This window comes from Artemia sp. Qi Xiang Cuo, chromosome 15 (genome assembly GCF_049724085.1).
Source record: "Artemia sp. Qi Xiang Cuo chromosome 15, ASM4972408v1, whole genome shotgun sequence".
Taxonomy (NCBI): Eukaryota; Metazoa; Arthropoda; class Branchiopoda; order Anostraca; family Artemiidae; genus Artemia; species Artemia sp. Qi Xiang Cuo.
Genome location: NC_142808.1, coordinates 56,244,907 through 56,263,452, shown reverse-complemented (window position 1 = coordinate 56,263,452; position 18,546 = coordinate 56,244,907). Strand labels below are relative to the sequence as shown.

General features: G+C 34.6%; 1 protein-coding gene across 1 annotated transcript in view; it reads left to right on the top strand.

The window, feature by feature from the left end:
• The first annotated feature begins 14,589 nt into the window (after positions 1-14,589).
• Positions 14,590-18,546, top strand: part of LOC148943883 (uncharacterized) — a 12,391-nt gene continuing 8,434 nt past the window's right edge. The window contains exon 1 of the mRNA XM_089101273.1: positions 14,590-14,663. Coding sequence (XP_088957399.1) covers positions 14,590-14,663 — 74 coding nt within the window. The remainder of the gene's footprint in view (positions 14,664-18,546) is intronic.

The window sequence follows — 18,546 nt, the reverse complement described above, 5'->3', positions numbered from 1 at the left end:
AGGGCTCATTTGATTGGAAATTGAAAGTTCTAATTCACTTTTAAAGAGTCAAGAGGGGTCGGAGGTTAACTAACCCCCCCTCCCCCCACTACACGCCGTTTTTTCCTCAAAACTATCAAATGAGAGCTGTGATATAGCGATTTTTTCAATTAGTCCTAGGACCTCTGGCTTTTCTAATTTATAGTAATTTAGATAAAAAATTCCTATGGAAGTATAAATGAAACTCAAAACGAACAGAAATAAACTAAAAAATAAATGCAAACAAACGTACAATAGATACCAATGTAAATCAATAAATAAATCTTAAAACGAGTGAAACTTAACTTGAATATGCAAATCAAAACAGAAATTCAATAAACAATCAATGCTAACAAAAATTCAATAGATAGTAATGTAAATGAATAAACAAATCTTAAAACGAGTGAAAATTAAATTGAACATAAAAATCAAGCTTGAAACGAACAAAAATAACTACAAACAAGAGTTTTTTTTATCACTTCCTTCTCTCACTGCAAAAGTCTAAAACCTACTGCGTCATTGGCGCTTTACTGAAAACAAATCGTATTACAAATATTTTCTTTTGTACTTAATATTGAAAATAAAAATAAAAATTACAGTAAAATTTTGGACTGATGAGCTTTAAGCAATAAGTATCATTATAAATACATCAAATATTCAGTTTAATTTAATAGTTCTTTCTAAAATTGTTCAAGACGAATGTAGAATCACTACAAACAAGAGTTTGGATACTGCCCTATTTCTTAACTGTAAAAAGTAAAAACCTACTGCTTCATTGGCGATTCACTGAAAACGAATTGTATTACAAATATAAATTTTTCCAGTTCTTACAGCAATGAAAATGAAAATAAAATTACAGTGAAATATGCAAATCAAGCTTGAAACGAACAAAAATCTCTATAGACAAGAGTTTGGGTATCGCCTTCTTCTCTCACTGCAAAAGTCTAAAACCTACTGCGTTATTGGCACTTTACTGAAAACAATATGCATCTTGAACAGTCTTGGAAAGTATAAACAAAAAAAAGTTGTATGTTTGATATATAATGATATGTTGAAAGATCCATCAGTTCAAATTTTCATTTCACTATAATTTTCTTTTCATTTTCAATGCTGTAAGAACTGGAAAAGAAAATATTTGTGATATAATTCGTTTTCAGTGAAGCATGTAGTGAAGCAATATAACGTGTATGACAAGAGCTTTACTGAATCAAGCAGTTTGAAAAGTTATCGAGCCTTGTATACAGATGAGAAACCATTTAAATGTGAACATGTGACAAATACTTTTCTCAGTCTTAGAATGTGATTAAGCACCAAAGAGTCTTTACTGGGGACAAACTCCTTAAATGGGGTTTATTTGACAAAAGATTTTCTGACTCAAGTAGTTTGAAGAGAAAACAATTAGTAAATGTAGATAAGAAACCGTCTAAATATGATGTATGTGAGAAGAGCTTTTGTAATGGGATGGATTCTCAAAAAATATACATCAAAATTCCCCAATTAAAGTTACCCCAGTAAAATAACATCACCCAAGAATGTAAATTCGAAAATTCTAGTAACCTACAGATCAAACAAAGATCAAGAGTTCAATTTAAAATACAGAATTAAACACAGTTAATTAAACAAAATTCTTTCCCACAGAAAATGCAACAAGTAAATCTGACCCCCCGTCTCCAAAGTATTCAATAAACATTAGCTTGACCAAATCTCATACGGCAGGTGATTAACACCTGTGTTCAAATATTAAGCGCTCGAAAATACCAAACTGTCAAGACAGTAAGATTTACAATGCAAAAAAAAGTAGTCACTCGAGATGTAAAATATTTGCTTAAGCTAATTGCATTGTCCTGGAGACTAAGTTTAACAACTTATTACCTTATTGAAATTAAATATTATTATAATTTACAAAATTTAAAAGAAATAAATTATACTTCATATTAAAATTAAGCGACCCCCTTCTGGTAAAATGTTACAATATAAAACTTTGATCGTTCGAAAAAATTCCAGAGTTATATCTTAAAAGTCATAAATTAAGCGACACCTGTTAGCAAAATATTGCAGTGTAGAATTTTTAGTTGCTAGAAAAATTCCAGAGTGACATCTTAAAACTCATAAACTATAATTAAACCCGAGTAGCTCATTGGTGCAAGCCAGTCCAATAGTAATGTAGGACAATAGCGCAGCCAATAAGGACTGAGAAAATATACTTTTAGCAACGCCTAAACGTAACCTCGGGCATAATTGCAGAGGATAGATAGTGAGAACTTAACAATTTTTGCGCCAGTCTTACAGGGTTATTCTATGAGTCTATTTTCAGTCTTAGTTTGAGTCTTGCACCATGATTGCGTTGTAATAAACTTTTGAAGTGTACAAACTTTGAATCTTTTCCTGTGTTGTGAATTTGTTGATATAACCAAGAACTCTGCGACTATTATGTAAGTACAATAAATGCATCATTATTTTATTTTACTCTCTTGTGTTAATATTTCTCAAGCTCGATAGTCCTTGTGGCTCCACTCGCTCCTAAGGGAAACTGAAACTCATCAATCTGATTTCGAGTCAGTATGGCCGTTAATATAAGCTCCCTACAAGTACTCCTGGATTAAGCTCCCCACTCTAGAAGTTCAGCCTCCACTCAGGTAAGCCACCCGCGGACCGATAACCAAGAGTTCAAATAAATTTCCCATTGGATAAATTAAACGAAAACTCCCAAAAAAGATAAAAGAATTAGTCATCTCGAAAACCTTCACAGAAGAATTAGCTTTAACTAACCAAACGCGGCTGTATAACTTTTCCAAAGGAAAACCCCCCCATTAGAATTGGCGCGGTCGGTTTAACGGATAAAAACCCAACGTAAAACATTGAAAAAAAAAAACGTTTATAACGCGTCCGCAAAGGGAAATATTTTTTTTTCTTTTTCTCTTTGCATTCTTTAAATTTTAATATTTTTTGATTATTTTAAAGTACAAAATTTTTTTTTTATTCCTAAATAATATGTAAGTATTAAAAAATATATTAAACGTAGTTAAAAAATATAAATTTTAAATAATAAAAAAAAATTAAAAAAAATTAAATAAATCTAACCCAAAAAAAAAAAAAAGAAAACAAAAAATGCTCTATTAAAAAAAGACAAAAAATTAAATAAAAAAATTATAGCCCAAAAATTTTAAATAAAAAAAAACAAACCCCCAAAAAACGGAGACTCAGATGTGGATTAATTTATTATACAATTAAATCAATTTGTAGAGGTAACTCAAACAGACTTGAAATCATTAGTAAGCATGTTGCTAATGAGACTTCAGGGGCAAGCACTAACATTTCTAAAACAAATTGAAAATACGATAGGGGAAGATAAAAATCTTCCTATAAACTCAATAGAAAAATTACTAAAAGCGTTCCGAGAAAGATTCGTTGAAACCAGTTCAACACACAAACCAACGCATGGTACGGTTTGTTTCGACGAAACACAAAATGTTAGAGAATATCTGCACAAAGTAATGGTATCTATTGAAGCCAAGTACGGAAAAGAGTTTGGTCCCTTATACGATAAAATCGTACTAAATGCTTTCATGCAAGGATTAAGCCCCAAACTGTACAGAATGTTGATATCAAAAAATATCCAAACTTTAGAGCTAGCAGTTCAGGAGGTAGAGAGAATGATTGAAATTGACTCGATTGTGGCGAACCACAATAAGTCAAGAATAAATAATGTAGAAAATTCAACTCCGGGACGATCACGAGCAATTTCCCAAAATTTCTTTCCAAGAGACAACTCACCCAAACCGAACCAAAATAGGTCTCCAACCCCTACGAGGCAAAGAATGGTACGTTTTGTACCCACGAATACAACAAACTACGTACAGAACCCCCCAATTATATGCTATGCATGTAATAAACAAGGACATATTGCCAGGGAATGCCGTACTAGAAATAACCTTACACCAGCAACCCCCAATTTTAATAACCGTTTGTTCGGGAGACCAAACTCAAACGCCAATGGGGCAGGACACTCTAGAAATAACCCCCCACGTCTCCCCTCGTACCGCAACTCGTACCAACAAGGATTCGTGTGTACAAATCCAACGAATCCTTCCCAATATACGAATCCCCAAACCTATACAAATCCGTCCCCCAACCGACAAAGTAATTATCGGTTCCCCAACCCAAATATGCGACAAAACATGTACCAAGTTAACTCACGAACAGTGTATCCAACTAGATTCAACAGAAATACAACCGATAACAGAGGAAATTTTTTTCCGACGGGAAATGAAAGAAATTTTTCGTCAATACAAAATGAACAAATGCCGCGAGCCGTCGGCACGAGAAACTTTAACCCACGCAATAATACGTGGCAAACAAGACAGTCAAATGTCAATCAAATGGGACTTTCACGTGCTAGTGAAGTGGAGGGTGAACTTCCCACCGAACCCCAATGTCAAACCCCAACTTATCAAATAAGCGCACAGGGAAACGAATTAGGCCCCCAAGAAAATTAACTGGGACCCTGGAGGCCAGTATTTTTTATAGGTCCCATCCAGTAATTGTACCTTCTTTTAGTGATAATAATGATATGCTACCTATATTGAACAATTTTAGTGTTGCAAGTATTAACTTCAGAGCGTTAATAGATTCGGGTGCATCGGTTAACATAATAAATGTGGATATATTTAATATACTCCCAGTATATATTAAGCGACGGAAAAATTTCAATATTCACAATTTAACAAGTGTCACGGGGCATAGGCTGGAAGCTATAGGCTCCATTTGCCTAGATGTGATAAAAGATAATAGTATATTTCCTAAAAACTTCATAATCTGCAAGAATTTCCCATATGAAGCGATAATTGGTGCTAATTTTTTAAAATCTAATAAGGTGTTATTAGATATAGCAAATAACCGACTCGTGTATCCACACGACCCTATTCTCCAACGCGTGGAGAGAGGGGAAGCAACAGTGAATAGAATCAAATCTTTTGTACCCCACGTCACGTCATTTCCTCCCATTTCTCGTCCCGTGGGAAATCAAACGAGCAAACGGATCGAAAATCAAAATCAATGGAGCAGACGAAAAAGTAAATCAAACAGCAAATGGATCGAGTCAGTAAAAGTAAAAATAGGAGAAATGCAGGAGTATAGACAAAAAGAGATAAAGAAAATAACTGAATTGTGGAATGAAATAATAAATCCAAACATTGTTGTAAGGGGAAAGGACTTGGAGTCACCCTTACAATTAACCTCGAAAGCGGAAGACCTGACGCAAGCAAGCGCCAATCTAAATTTAATAGGAAATAACACGGAAGAGAAATATTATGGATTCGCAGTACGTAAAACAAAAATCTCCCCAAACACCATGCAAAGAGTACAAATCTCTCAAATGGTCACCCCTGTAAATGACAATTCCGAAATTTGGTTCGCATCCCCGTGCAAAGAAATTCCAGAAAATCTGTTTTGTGAAGAACAGATCATTTCATATGAAAAAGGCGAAGGTTTTATTTGGTTAACTAACACGCATGAAAACGATATGATTACATTGAAAAAAGGGACATGTCTCGTGGAAATACAGGTTATTTCTGAGCATGAGCTAAACAAATAGAAAGACTCAAAGGAAAGCTTAATTAATAATATTGGAACTAACAATCCAAAGAATAGGTACCCACTAACAAAACCACAATTTTTTGAAAAATTCGAATTAGACCATATCCAAGATACGCAATTAAAGGAAAAGTTATGTGAATTACTTTGGATCTTTAGAGATATTTTTTCTACGTGTGAGGAAGACATCGGGTTGATACCATTTTATCAACACTCTATCCAAACCACAGGGTTACCTGTAGCTAAACAACCCTATCGCATTCCCCATCCCTACAAAGGCTGGTTAAAAAATAAAATCCACGAATTAGAAAGAAACAACATTATACGGCCGAGTATAAGCCCGTATTCAGCCCCCGTTATACTAGTACCAAAAAAGAACAAGGACCTTAGGCTTGTAGTGGATTATAGAGCCTTAAATAAGCAGGTAGTAAGTGACAAATTTCCCCTGCCCCGAATTGATGAAATCCTAGATTCCATTTCAACCAAAAATAAAATTTTTACATCTCTTGACCTCACGCAAGGTTATCATCAGGTCAAGATAGCAGATAATGACGTCTATAAAACGGCCTTTTCAACGACGGAATGTGGTTCTTATGAATATTTGAGAGTACCCTTCGGACTCAAATCTAGTTCAAGCGCATTATGTAGACCCCTATTACACTTGTTACGAGGTATAGAAAATATTATCCATCTTGTGGATGATGTTATTTGTGTGGGAAAAACACCAGCGGATCATTTAAGTACATTAACCAAAATTTTCGAAAAATTCAGAGGGTAATTTGAAATGTAGACCTGAAAAAGTAAATTTGTTTCAATCCGAAATAAAATTCTTAGGAATGATAGTGACCCAAGGTCAATTATCACCGGACCCTGAGAAGATAAAATGTGTGGAGAACCTTAAGCCGCCAAAAACCATAAAATAATTAAGAGGCAGTATTGGTTTAACCAGTTATTTTAGAAAATTCAGACGTAACTAAGCCCCAACCGCGCAATCACTAACATATCTCACTACAGCAAAGTCCAAACATGTGACCTGTCCTCAAGAAGCGCAACCTTCCTTAGACACCCTCAAGAAGGCTCTTACTTCTGAACCTATATTGGGGTTAACAGATTTTTAACAAGGAGCAGTTGTGGTTACCACCGAAGCATCAGCTCTAGGCATCGGCGCACTTCTTTCTCAAATAATCCTCGTGGAAAACAACCCCGAACCCCAACAGGACCCCCCTCAATATATAGAGAAAGTCATATGCTATTCAAGCAGAACTCTAACCAAAGGCGAAAGTAGTTATTCAGCAACGCAATTGGAGTTACTATCTATAATTTACCACTTAGACAAATTCAGACATTATTTAGTAGGTCGAAAATTTAAGTTGCGCTCGGATCATAAAAGCTTACAGTACCTAAGCACATTCAAGAATACAACTGGAATCTTAGCGCGATGGATAATGAAAATCCAAGATCTGGATTACGAATTTGAACACGTGACCGGTAAACAGAATGCCCCTTGTGATTACCTGAGTAGATACCCTGAGGATAACTCCTCAGATAATGAAACTAAACAAATAAATACCATTAATCCCAGTAAACGAAAACAAAAGAAGAATATACCAAAAATCCTTACAGAAGAAAAAGGACCACGAGTAATTCCCTTATCCCTAGCCAATATTAAAAGAAACCAAGTTAAGGATGAAATGTGTTTGACCCTCATCAATTACTTTGTGAATTCAGATATCCTCCCTGATAAGTTCAGAGCCCTAAGACGGGAAATAGACAATTTTTATTATGACTTTGACGAAGACATCCTTTGCAGGATAGTAACAGGCGAAACGAATAGAAATCAAACCTTAATAATCCCAGTGCTCCCCCAAAACTTAATAATACCTGCCTTTGAGTACTTCCATTCGGAGATAGGCGGACACTTAGGAATAAACAAGACATTTCACAAGCTAAAACAATACTTTTATATTCCGTCGGCATTAACAAAACTCAAAGATTTTATAAGTACATGTGAGCTTGTAACTTAAGAAAAAATCATCAAACGTACCCAACTCCCCCCTTGGGACGAGTGCCAGTAGCAAGGTTCCCTTTCGACATTGTTTCATTTGACCTTTTTGGTACAAGTGGAGGCTTACCTGTTTCTAATAGAGGTCATACTTGCATCCTCTCAGTAATAGACCATTTTACCGGCTTCACTTTTGCCAAAGCATTGAAAAATCAAGGCGCATATGCCACTAGCAAAGCCTTAGCAAAAATATTTTTAGAGTTTGGCGTTCCTAAACGGGTCATTAGTGACAATGGATCTAACTTCGTTTCTAAAGTAACTAAGGATTTGATGTGTTTCCTTAAAATAGAAAAACTAGTAACCTCTCCCTACCATCCCCAAGCTAATGGAAAAATTTAAAATAGGCACAAAATATTTTCCAATGTTTTAATTATTTATTAAAAGGACAACCGAAACGAGTGGGATCAATATCTACCTTACTTGACTAATGTAATTAATACGGCATACTCGGAAACGACTAAAGAAAGTCCATTTTTTCTTTTATTCGGACGCGATTTTAAAATACCTTATCAAGAAATTATAGAATCAAGACAGTATTACAATAGTACGGAGGACTATAAGCAAGATTTTATGAATAAGATGAGAAAAACCTATAAAATAGTTAGACAAGAGTTTGAAAAATGTAAAATGAATCAAGAGTTGAGGAATGAATCCAAAATCAAAGGAAATATAAATTTTAAGGTAGGCGACCGTGTCTATCTGAAAAATGAAGCTAAATTGGAAGGCAAAAAACTTTCCAATAAATATTCAGGACCCTACAGAATAATCAAAAAATATGACAACAATTTTACTTTTAAAATGATAAATCCAGAAAACGGAAGAACATACAAGGCACATGTAAGCCGTATGAAAGGTGCCAAATACCCCGTTAAATGGGCACCCGAACCCTCATCTTCAGATTCATCAAACGCGGAAAATCAATTTCCTAAATCCAGGCTATCCGAACTAAGACCCTTTAATTTCAAACAAAACTATTTTGAAAACAATAGCGAAGAGGAAGATTTTGAAGAATTTTTGGCCATGAAAAATCTAGTCATCCCTAAAAGAAAATCCCTAATACCCATACCTGTAAGAACCCCAAAAAACCCAGAGAGCTTATCCACAGAAAGCTCAGAGCAAGAATTGGATTATACGCTGTCGCCAAAAACCCAATTTTTCCCCGATAGAATTTCAACTCCATGTCCCCCCAAAAGATTTCCTGATGACATAGTATCCCCAGCAACCCCAAGAGAAAGACCCCTGTCGTTACATGAGGAACTAAACAGAGCCGTGGAAACCCCAGGTACAAAAGGGAGGAAGACTCCTCCCAGGGATAAAAATACAAAAAACCTAAGAGAGGCCATGGACATTATCAATTATCCGATAAAAACAAGGCAAAGTACCTTGCCGTGGACACAGAAACGCCCTGAAAACGAAAACTTGGGACAGTACCATCACATAACGGTATCTAAAGTGAAACCCAAGGAATCTCACTCCTGGAAACAGACCATGCTACGAAATACACCTCACCCCCCGGAAGATATGGCGTTCAAGCAATGGAGACATTCTCCAAAAGTATTTGACTCCTCCCAAAGTTCCCAGGAATCTTTTAACTCCCCCGAGACAGGACCTCAGCGTGAGGAAATAGAAAATAAACCCTCAACTTCTAGAGCAGATGAGATATATGAAGCAACGGCAGGTGATACCACAAAACCTCAAAGGACAACCCCAGAAAACCATAAGGATGAATCCTCAGGAACTAGCTCGACCGAGTCCGACGATGAACCCCAAGACGCACAAAAACAAAAACCCACTTCGGATACTGCCCATGCAAAACAGGCTAAGGCAAAAGGCCAAAAATTTCTTTTGAAACAATATAAGAAATTTGATCTGATCTCCATGTGACAGTCAAAAAAAAGTAAAACGCCAGAAACTGAACAGGAAACTACCACTAAATCCGTAAGAATTATTATTAAACCAGAAAAATTGAAATAATTATAGAAATTTAATAACACAAAAACTTATAAGTAAATAATAATAAATATAAATGATCATTTTAAAGAAAAAGAAACATATAGAGGCGGCAGACAATAACAGAAACACTTAAGAGTCAACAAGTTGATAGTTAAATCTTTCCAGATAAACTGAAGTCCGGCTTGACAAAGAAAAAACTGAAAATAAAAGAAAAACAAGAATTGTTCAACCACTTCTACAGGAAGAGGGATAACTAGTGCAACCCTATTACTGACAGAACAAGTATGGATCAGCTATTTCAAGTACGAGCAAAACTCCTAGTGGCATCGGCCGAGTTAATAACGGAAAAATCGAAAATTGAAAATATGATAGAAACCGTACTTAAATCGCTTAGCGAAGTTAAGGCGTCCCGAGAAAAATTAATAGAGGCACATTTTATAGAGGTGAAAGAACGAATCACCAAAATCCAGAACGAAATGGAATCAATTAGCGACACCGCGATTGTCGAAGGATATAATTATCCCGACCAGATCCTAAAATTACAAATATTGTGCGATAAATTGCAGGAAATTGGACAAAAAGTACAAGATTACAAGAATAGTACCATCCTGTCCGCGACGATGGCAATACAAGAACTCCTAACACCCCAGAGGGCAAAGATTCTGGAAATGCAACATAAGTACGACCACTTGAAGGCACAAAAGGAAATAATTAAGCTGCACCAAGATATCTTAGAGAAACAGCTAAAAGAGAACCATATCGAAATTAATAAGGAACTACAGAAACAGAGAGATTTTTGCTCAAATTTAGGACAAATGGTTGCAACATGTTTTACCGTTGAAATTGATCTACCCCTCAGCCCCCATTTGGAAAATCTTCTTACTAATAGTTACAACAAAGGATCATCCCAACCTGCATATTTTACGATTCCAAATCAGGCTCGTCAGCATCACATGAAACCCCAAGTGGAAACTAATCAGCAGAATCCTCTAACGGATAATGATATAATTACGAGGAACCAGTACCCTGACGCCCAAGAGAATGCTATTACGGGCCAAGATCCCTCAAAAAGCTATGAACAACAAGGAACACCCAAAACCCAACCATCGCCAGAAGCCGCAGAAAACTAAGAAATACAAGACACGAGAATAAATCGAGCTAAACAAAAACAAAAAGAGGTAAAAATTCTTTCTCGTCAAAATCCCCTTCTAATACATTAAAACGACTACATTTTATAGGATGTGATGTTTTAGCGACAAAAAAGGTAGTAAATAACCCAATATTCGAGCGAAAACTCGTTAAACTAGATAATTATGTTTCTGCTAGACAGAACATAGTACTTCCTTAAAAAATAAATAGATAAATAAATGCAGATTACAAATTCAATGGTAAAAAAAAAAAAAAATGCAATGAATATACATCCTTATATTAATACTGTATATTTAAACAGCCTTTCGGATACCCCCCCCCCCATAGTAGGAAGGCAGACGAGCACAGGAGAGAGGTTAATGATGAGCGTAAGCTAAGGGCACGAGTAGCAATGCCTTGTCGGCGGGGTGGCCGCCTATCACTCCATAACCCCAATCCACTAAATCCCAAAAAATTACTTTTAATTCAAAAAAAAAGTATTCGGATCGGCGCTTCAGTAGATTCTGTATCTTCTCAAAATCAAGTTTGTATAATATTTATTTTTAATCATAATGCCTACGACATAATAAAATACGGAACTCCAAAATGTACTAAATTTAATAAAAGGAAAAGATAACCGGAAATAACAACAAACCAAACTTACCGTAAGAGCTATGAAATACCAAACAACTTAAAATATTAAGTCAAAAAAAGTATACACGCGAGTTATTATTGTATTAATCACCCAGCTAAGAAACAATTAGGAAAACAGGTAATTAGCGGCAACATAATAAGCAAGCTTATCATGGTTACTGATAGTTAAATGTGTACATATATATATGTATGTATGTATATATATGTATATATACATATATGTGTAGGAGAGTAACAATACAAGGCATGATTTACCTGCAAATAAGCATACGATAATTAACCAAATTATAGATATAGAGCCTCTGTCAATCCAAATAACAGAAGCAGGCCTCAGTCATTATATGAACTGAAAATTTTGCCAAAAAATTAACTAATCGAAAATAATTATAAGTAAAACTGTACCTTTTCTTGATAAAATAGTGAATATTTATTCCGCGTATAAGATGTGTGATGGTGTGAAGATTAAGTTATCAAGAGAAGACCATCATCAACCAGCAAAATAAAAAGGATTGATCTCAGTCTTTGAATAAATCCAATCATACAAAGAAACCCCCCAAATCCAAAAAATATTATATTTCACCAATTTTTTTTTACTTAAATGATAACATTCATTTTAGCGTTAAAGATTAATTATGCAAATAATTCTGCCATATGCATAGTACTGATACGTGTAAACTATGTCACGCCAGTCATCACGCTGTTCGTTCCGAAAATTCAAAAAAACAATAATGGTAAATTGATAGACTCGCCTACATGTTCCTCCGAACAAAACCACGAACCCCAAATGCATTCCAAAAATTACAAAAGCCAAAACGGCGAAATCTGGTCATCCACAGCCTTACCACCGTGTGTTTTCGCTTGCTTTACCTTAAAACTGTACGTACCACAAGTGAATACAAAAAATTTATTTACCCTAACGTCCACCATGCGTACTAGTCGGCCTCCACTCCAACCCAAAGGGTAGGAAATACGCTAACTTTCACTTAAATATGAGTGCAAATTTTCATTATTGTAGACAAAGAGTTATTAATCAATAAGAACACCATAGCCGTCCTTACTCGTCCTTCAAATCCTTTCATAAGTTTAAAGAATTCACAAACCAAATTCACTAAATACGAAAGGACAAATGACGTGATGATTCTTCAGGAAAAATGGTACTAATTTACCTCAGATGTCAACAATCGCGGGTATAATTCAATTGACCCCAAGTAAAGCATCGACACGATAAGTTGCAACAATAATCAAAGCCCGTAATTTCCAAACGTAGTTCAAACCACTAAGATTTATGATGGTATAGTCAAACCACATAAGCATAAAGCCCTCGAGTTAAATCGTCTTCACTTTTCATTTCTTCACCCGTGTGATATCGTGTACTCTGAGTTAATTAAATACCTATAATTGATAGTCTATTCGCCTAAAAACTAAGAATTAGCTTACCATACCAAGATGTTCCTCAAATATCAAGACCCCCGCAGCAGAAAAAAAAATTGGGCCTGATAAAGATGAAAAAATGAAAAAAAAAATATAGCTTTCTATCAAAAATTGATATCTACGATATATCCTTAACTATATATATATTCATATATTGTTCATAGAGTGGTCTGGCATAATAGAAAATAAATAAAATAATACACAGTTCCGTTCCGAAACCTAAACGAATAAAAGAAATTAATTGCTAGAAAATTGACGCAAAACGAAAATTTTAGTAACCTTAAAAAACGTAAAAACTAGTTTTCAAGAAAAATGTAAAAATAAGTCCTATATGAAGTCCCTATAAAACATAAAAATAAGTTAAAATTGAATAACTAATAATATTAATTTTGACACATACTTTTCAACTTACATAAATGCGACATAATCCTTAATAGTGACTATATCCACAAATACCGGTAAGACCACCAAGGCCGTGTAATCCGCGAATCACAAAAAACAAGCCCAATAAATATGTAGAAAAAAAAAAAACAAAAAAAAAACCTAAAATTAAAAATTATTTTTGGTGGCCCAGCCTATATTTTTACTCTAGCCTATTCGATTAAATTAATTTTTTGGATGGAATAATTAAATATTAATTAACATATCCTCTGAGTCAGGAGTGACAAACGTTAAAGAAAAAAAAACCTTCCATGAAGCCGAAGTATGTGAAATTATTACCAAAATTCCAAAATATCGTACCAAGAAGTCAAAATTCAAATAGAATTAAGACAAAAAAAAACCGCGCGTTGATTTACTTCTATTTTTGATTGCCAACTATAGAGAATATGTTTCCCTAGTAGACAATTGTCGTACCTTAAAATTAAAATCGTACCTAAAGAGAGCTAAATAACACCTTAGTTTTGCAATAATTAGCAAAAGCCGTAGAACGCTTACAGCCAATAGGCAGAGAATAATATAACCACCAAAAACTGTAAAAATTTGCAGCAATAAGTTCAACCAATTTTACCTTAAATCGAATTAAAGAATACAAATGAACCGCGCAATTAGAGTAAAATCAAACTAACATAGGTCTGTCGAAATACTCTAATAACCAAAATAATTCAGACGTAAAGAATTACAAAAAATAACCGATTAACGCAAAAGGAAGAAAATCCTTCCAAAAGTTGACGATTAGTCATAAATACTCATATCACAAGATAGTATTTAATAATTTCTACTAACCTTATAAGCCAGTTGCGACCACAGTTCCCAGTTAATCCTTAATTTTCCCCAATAAATAATATGACATGGTAAATCACGTATTATTCACAAAAATTAAGCCTTGTAAAAGGCACAGTATTTAAGAATTCAAAAAAATGTGCACTCACTAGTGAGCATGTGCGTAACTAAAATTGATAGAACAAAACAGACATTTATAAGAAGGATGAATAACTGACGAGTAATTTCTAACGCAATTAAGTGAAAGTAGAAGCCATAAAATAGACTACAACACCTGTGAGGTAATTTAGCCCTTTGTTCGAACGTACACTTCGAACACCCTAAATTAACAAAGATAAATTATCAAACTTTCTCCCTGAATCAAGCTCTTACAGAAGGGTAACCTACTCAAGGTTATGGCGATATGTTCCAATCAAAATTTATGAGCCCTTCCCCCCCTTCAGTTGTGCGGCATCTTAGTGGCATCAAAATATAGCAACAACGAGTATATTCTAATTTTCATTTGAGAATTATAAAGGAATTAAGTTCATATGGCCTATGACAAACTACGAAACTCTCAAGTAATAACGCCACGTGGTGGAGATGTGAAAAGCATTATAGACTGGTGTGTCGTTGACGGGCTATGTACTGAATTTTGTCTCCCAACTCAGCATCCTTGTGTGTAATGACTATAGAGCTAGAATTTACTTGATGATAATGCTTCAAAGGCCGTACATTTGGGAGTCAACTTAGAACTCGATATTCGGTGGCGTTAACACCGCCACAGTAGAAGAACAATTCAACCTCTTAAAAGTAAAGTTACACTTCAACTCACTTAACTCCAATTAACTAATAATATACAAAGCCGAGAAAAGCAATACTTTAGTCGCGTCACGGCTAAATAAAATGTCTAAATAAAAGAAAATAAAAATAAAACTTGACAGCATAATATCTTAATTTTGAATACATTAAAAAATAAGTCTATATTTTCAAAAAAAGGGCCTTAAATAAATTAATTTAAACTACGGATATTTAAAAAAAAAAAGATTGTTTAAAAAGAAAAATTTGCCTCGTTAACCATAGATTACTTAAGAAAAATTTTGCGATAAATAAGGGTTCAACAATTATAGAAATCGAATGCCACAGCAAGTTCTAATAGAAAACTTTAGAGTTCCCTCAAGCCGATCGACAGATATCGCACTAATTTAAATATACTAACCTTTAATATAATACAATCCTTTCCTTAATGTTCAAAATCGAAAACCCACCCAGACAAATTAAAATATACTTTTGGCAAAAAAAAACCAGTATTAATACCTCATTTAATTCTTCAGGTAAAAAAAAAACAAAAAAAAAAAAAAAAAAATTTTTTTTTCTTTTTTTTATAAAAAAAAAAAATAAAAAAAGAAAGGAAAAAATTTAGACCAATAAAAAGTATTAAAAACCCTTGCACTTCTACTTTAACAAAATATTTTTTTTATCTTTCGTCGATCAATAAAAGCTCAATACACATGGAAATTCTAATTCATAAAAGCAAAATAAAATAGTCAGCGACAACCCAATGAAGTACTCTAGAAATGGAATAAGAGCAATACTCCAAATGTCCATATAGTATACGATGACGGATCAACCCCCACCCATGGGAGGTTAGAGCCAAGGATCAGCATGGTGTACGTTATTCCACCATGCAATCACTTGACTTCCATCCTCTGTCAAAAAAGTTACATGAATATGAGACTTGATTGCACAAAAAGACGTTGCTTGGCAAACATTACAACTCCCTTATTTGTCAAACTTCCCGAAAAGATAAACCTTCAGTCCTCGGAAGCCATGGTCAAGTGGAAATGGCGGGTGGTGTCTGCATAGCATCCCATTTCCATTAGGGCCATAGCTCTCTTGTGAGAAACTACCAGGCAGTTACAAGAATTGATCATCACTTAATGAGAAACAGCAGTCATGAATCTAAACGATGCTACAATGAGTCGTGGGGAGCCGACGGGCAACTGTGATGACCCGTGATGTCTTTTATCTCACTGGTCATTACAGTTTGACCGGGGAACTCTCACGAGAAGACCAACTAATCTCTCTATAAAAAGTGACCCGCGAGAATTACCCTAACTCACCTCTATCATAAGAAAATCATGTGACGACAAAAGTGGAGGTGCAAGAATACGAAATAAAAGAAGACAACGAAGTTTGATGTGTGGGGTGCACCTTGGCACGGTGCAGGGACGCGAGTGATTAAATTTCGTGTTCAGGTGCCATGCCGAGGTATTTCTTACAAAAGTCAACCCAAATAGAAAAAGCAACCCAAGAAGAACAGTGAAAGTTAAATATCATGAGTTAGAGGAATAAACTAAGAACAGCTAAAAATGATAACAAATATTGCCCAATTAAAGGCACCTAATCATTCTATTACTATGCCTTAATCATTATAACCCTTTTCATATTTAGTTAATTTATTTCATAATTACTGATAAATTTTACATAAGAACACATTTCCAGATACGGTGTGTAAGTAACCTTCAACCAAAGGTTAAGCGAAACGCCGAAAGACGCAACCAGATGGTATGTGCTTATATTGAGACTAAAATCTAGTAAAACAATCAAAATAGTAATTATGATAAAATACCCGAGCCATCAACAATTAGAGAATCATGGACATGAAAACGCAATCTTTTGGAATCTTATGATAAGACATAGCGTAGACAATATTAATGCTCCGCTAAAGGACTGGGGACATATTGACAATTTAATGAAAGAAGAGGAACTTATTAGAACAGTAGAAGATCTTGATTGTCCAAAACTATACTATCTTCTAAAATCTCAAAAAACTATGTTGGAACCAAGAATAATCATTAGATTAACGGCAAGCCTAGTGCTATATAATTTTAGCGCGCGTGCGCTAACACGAACACTAGAGCACACTAGACGAAGTGCCAATCTGGCCTTCCGAATCTTAGTGCAACATATCCCAGCAACAAAGTATAGCTCGTTGTCTAAATATATTGCCGACAATATTTGGTACGATCAAGATGATAATAATATGACTACAATTTGGCCCATTAAGTTTCTCTCCATATTAATAGACCAAGGACACATGCTAGAAGGTGAAAACTTTCTTAAAATTTTATAAGTCAATTGCGTAAATAATACGCATCTATCTCCGAGACACACTTCACTTGGATACGTAATCTTCCAGGTTGCACAAAGAGAATATAAAGACATAAAGAAAATAACCCTGAATCTCTTTCAATACGATGAAAATTTTGGAAGAAAAATATTCCCTGTATTAGACGTGATCGTGCGTGAGCAATTATGCTGTTGCCAGTCGCACGTAAATTTAAGTTTCTCTGTAGTAAAGATAATAAATGACCCATTGTCATTATCTCAGTTGTGCCGGAAGGTTATTCGTCAAAATATGCAAAGGAATGACATAACCGCTACTCTCGAAGGCCTGCACCTCCCAAACCAACTTTTAGTGTATTTAATGTACCTAAGCATACCTGAAAACGGTAAAAATGACATAATATTTGAACTTCAATTTCTCAGCCCAAATGTTTCTTCATGGGAAGATTATCGACTTCTAAATATGCTTAAATCTCCAAATTCAAAGGCGGCACTGCCGGATGATGCACCCATATTGAAATTAAAACCAAACCTCAGTGGGAGAAACTGTATATATAAATAACCTTGTTACAATGAATGATGAAAGAACCCTATAATATTACCTGAAGTATTATAACCATGAAAATCGATTAGTATCAAAAAATGCATTATAAACCAGTATTGTGTTAATATTCATGGAACTACGAATTAGAATAAATGTCACAAGGTATAAATACATTATCAATGTATTGACAAAAAGGTAGTTTCTCAAAAATCTCTATACTTTTAAGACTATAATGCGACCGCAAAGTCGTTAAACTAGAGTACGGAACTTTAGGAATGAAATCATGTTCGAACACACAAGGAGCCAGGTGCAAGGTGGCACCGGTGAAAAAGTAGTTCAACTTCATCCTAAGGCTGCCTTGTTTTTCCACACAAAGTAAATATTCATCATTTGTTAACATGGAACTTTAAGCAAGTTATGGTCTATCTAATTAATATCAGATGTATTGAGGAAATGCTGGCGAAAAGGTAGTTTGACTTCTACCTAGGGTGTACAATAATCATAACAAATATTGAAAAAAAAAGTAGATTTTAATAAAATATAAATATAAAATAAATCTTATTTAATAAAAATTTACACATAAAATATTTAAAAAGAATGAATCTGAATTAAAAATTCCAAAGAGAATGTTGTGTACTCAGCGGCAATGATTATTGTGGATAAATCAGGGGACGAAATCCTCGCGGAAAAAATGGGATGTTAAGTACGACTTAAGGAAATACAACATAGGATCATATATCTTCGGATTACGTCTAGCAAACACGCCCAAATATCGACCATCCAGAGGCAAATTAGGAATAAAATATAACGGCAGAAAGGGCAAGTACCTTTATTT